The sequence below is a fragment of the Phanerochaete carnosa genome (genome assembly GCF_000300595.1).
Source record: "Phanerochaete carnosa HHB-10118-sp unplaced genomic scaffold PHACAscaffold_10, whole genome shotgun sequence".
Taxonomy (NCBI): domain Eukaryota; kingdom Fungi; phylum Basidiomycota; class Agaricomycetes; order Polyporales; family Phanerochaetaceae; genus Phanerochaete; species Phanerochaete carnosa.
Window position 1 is genome coordinate 2,192,894 of NW_006767637.1, and position 1,344 is coordinate 2,194,237.

Here is a 1,344-nt window from a genome sequence, read left to right on the forward strand (position 1 = left end):
GCTCCAACTGTTTTGTTTGTTTACTGTGTATAAACGTTTATTACTGTTTACCGTTTCCGTGTGTGTAAATGAAGTCATGTAAACTTGGTGTAAATGTTTATACACAGTAAACATACAGTTTCCTCTTATTGTTTGTAAAAGGTCTTAGTGTTGTACATTCATAGTCTTGCTAACAGACTTGACCTTTATTGGGCTGAAGAGTGCATCGCACCGCCTGTGCATCGTCCTCGGGCAGCCTCTTTGAACCCCCAAGCCCGGTGCACTGTATCAAGCGCCTATGCCCTGAGACTTACTGGGAGTAATGGTAGTCATGATTCTAACTTGTATTGAGCACAGTCTGAAGGCAAGCATTAAAAATATAATATAATGTGTATTTATTGACTGCTCCTCTACATATAGTCTACTGTGGGCACTGGCAGCCTGCCTGCAAGAGTGCGGTATGCAGGAATGTCGTGAGCCCATACTTCATTCAAGAGGAACAATATTAATATTAGTTCAACCTCATTGAGCGATAACAGTACCACATGCAATACTAAGGCAGATTGACTCTAAAAAAAGGCTATCAGAGGTCCGCACCCATGCAGCAGTCTTCTCTAGGCCAGCTCTTGAAGTCCTAGCACGAGAGTATGTTGTGTCACCCCCAAAGTGCCAGGCTAACACTCGCATAGGTTATCGGCCCACTTCTCAACAACGAGGTCAATGATAGGACATGCCAACCTTCTAAAGGCGGAACCGCAAGCTTCTTACAAGCCCCACGGATACCTTTGTAGGTCTTACCCTCGCAGTACAGTGCTGCCTGGCAATACCACTCCCGCAGCTTGTGATTGCCAGTGTTTGTCCTCCCGCAACCTCCACTGGCCGATCGAGACTATCCATGTACCCACAATCTGCGTACTATGCGTAGAGAACACCAGCGGGCCATAGGGATGACCATAGCACGATGCTTGAGGTACAGAGTGTTCAGATGCTGCCTGATGGCCGGTTCATGCTCGGAATATGATGCATGCATTGCTCCTTCCCTGTATGCATGAGTAGGTGCACTATCTATACACGTCCGAGTCGGGCCTAGTGTTTGGGACATCAATATCGTAAGTAAGAAGCTGCGGCCTCGCTTTTCTCTCGTGCCTCAAGCAAATGCCTTGTGTTGCTCAAGTACTGACATTTGTACCTCTCTTTTCAGGCTCAAGTAGAGCAGTAGGCTCACACAGGTTTCTCAGAGGCTAATCTGGCGCAATCCACTAGAGTGAGTTAGATCCCTTTAATAACTGTTTGTTTACTGTTTATAAACTGTTTATAAATGTTTACAACCATTTACTGTGTGTTTACAAAAAAGTTTACACGTAA

At 45.4% G+C, this 1,344-nt stretch overlaps 1 protein-coding gene across 1 annotated transcript; it reads right to left on the reverse strand.

Annotated features, from left to right (window-relative positions):
• Positions 1 to 381: 381 nt before the first annotated feature.
• Positions 382 to 871, reverse strand: PHACADRAFT_263598 (uncharacterized protein). The gene has a single exon (XM_007400542.1). It carries the CDS (start codon positions 664 to 666, stop codon positions 502 to 504), a length of 165 nt encoding a protein of 54 aa, XP_007400604.1. The 5' UTR covers positions 667 to 871; the 3' UTR covers positions 382 to 501.
• Positions 872 to 1,344: the final 473 nt, after the last annotated feature.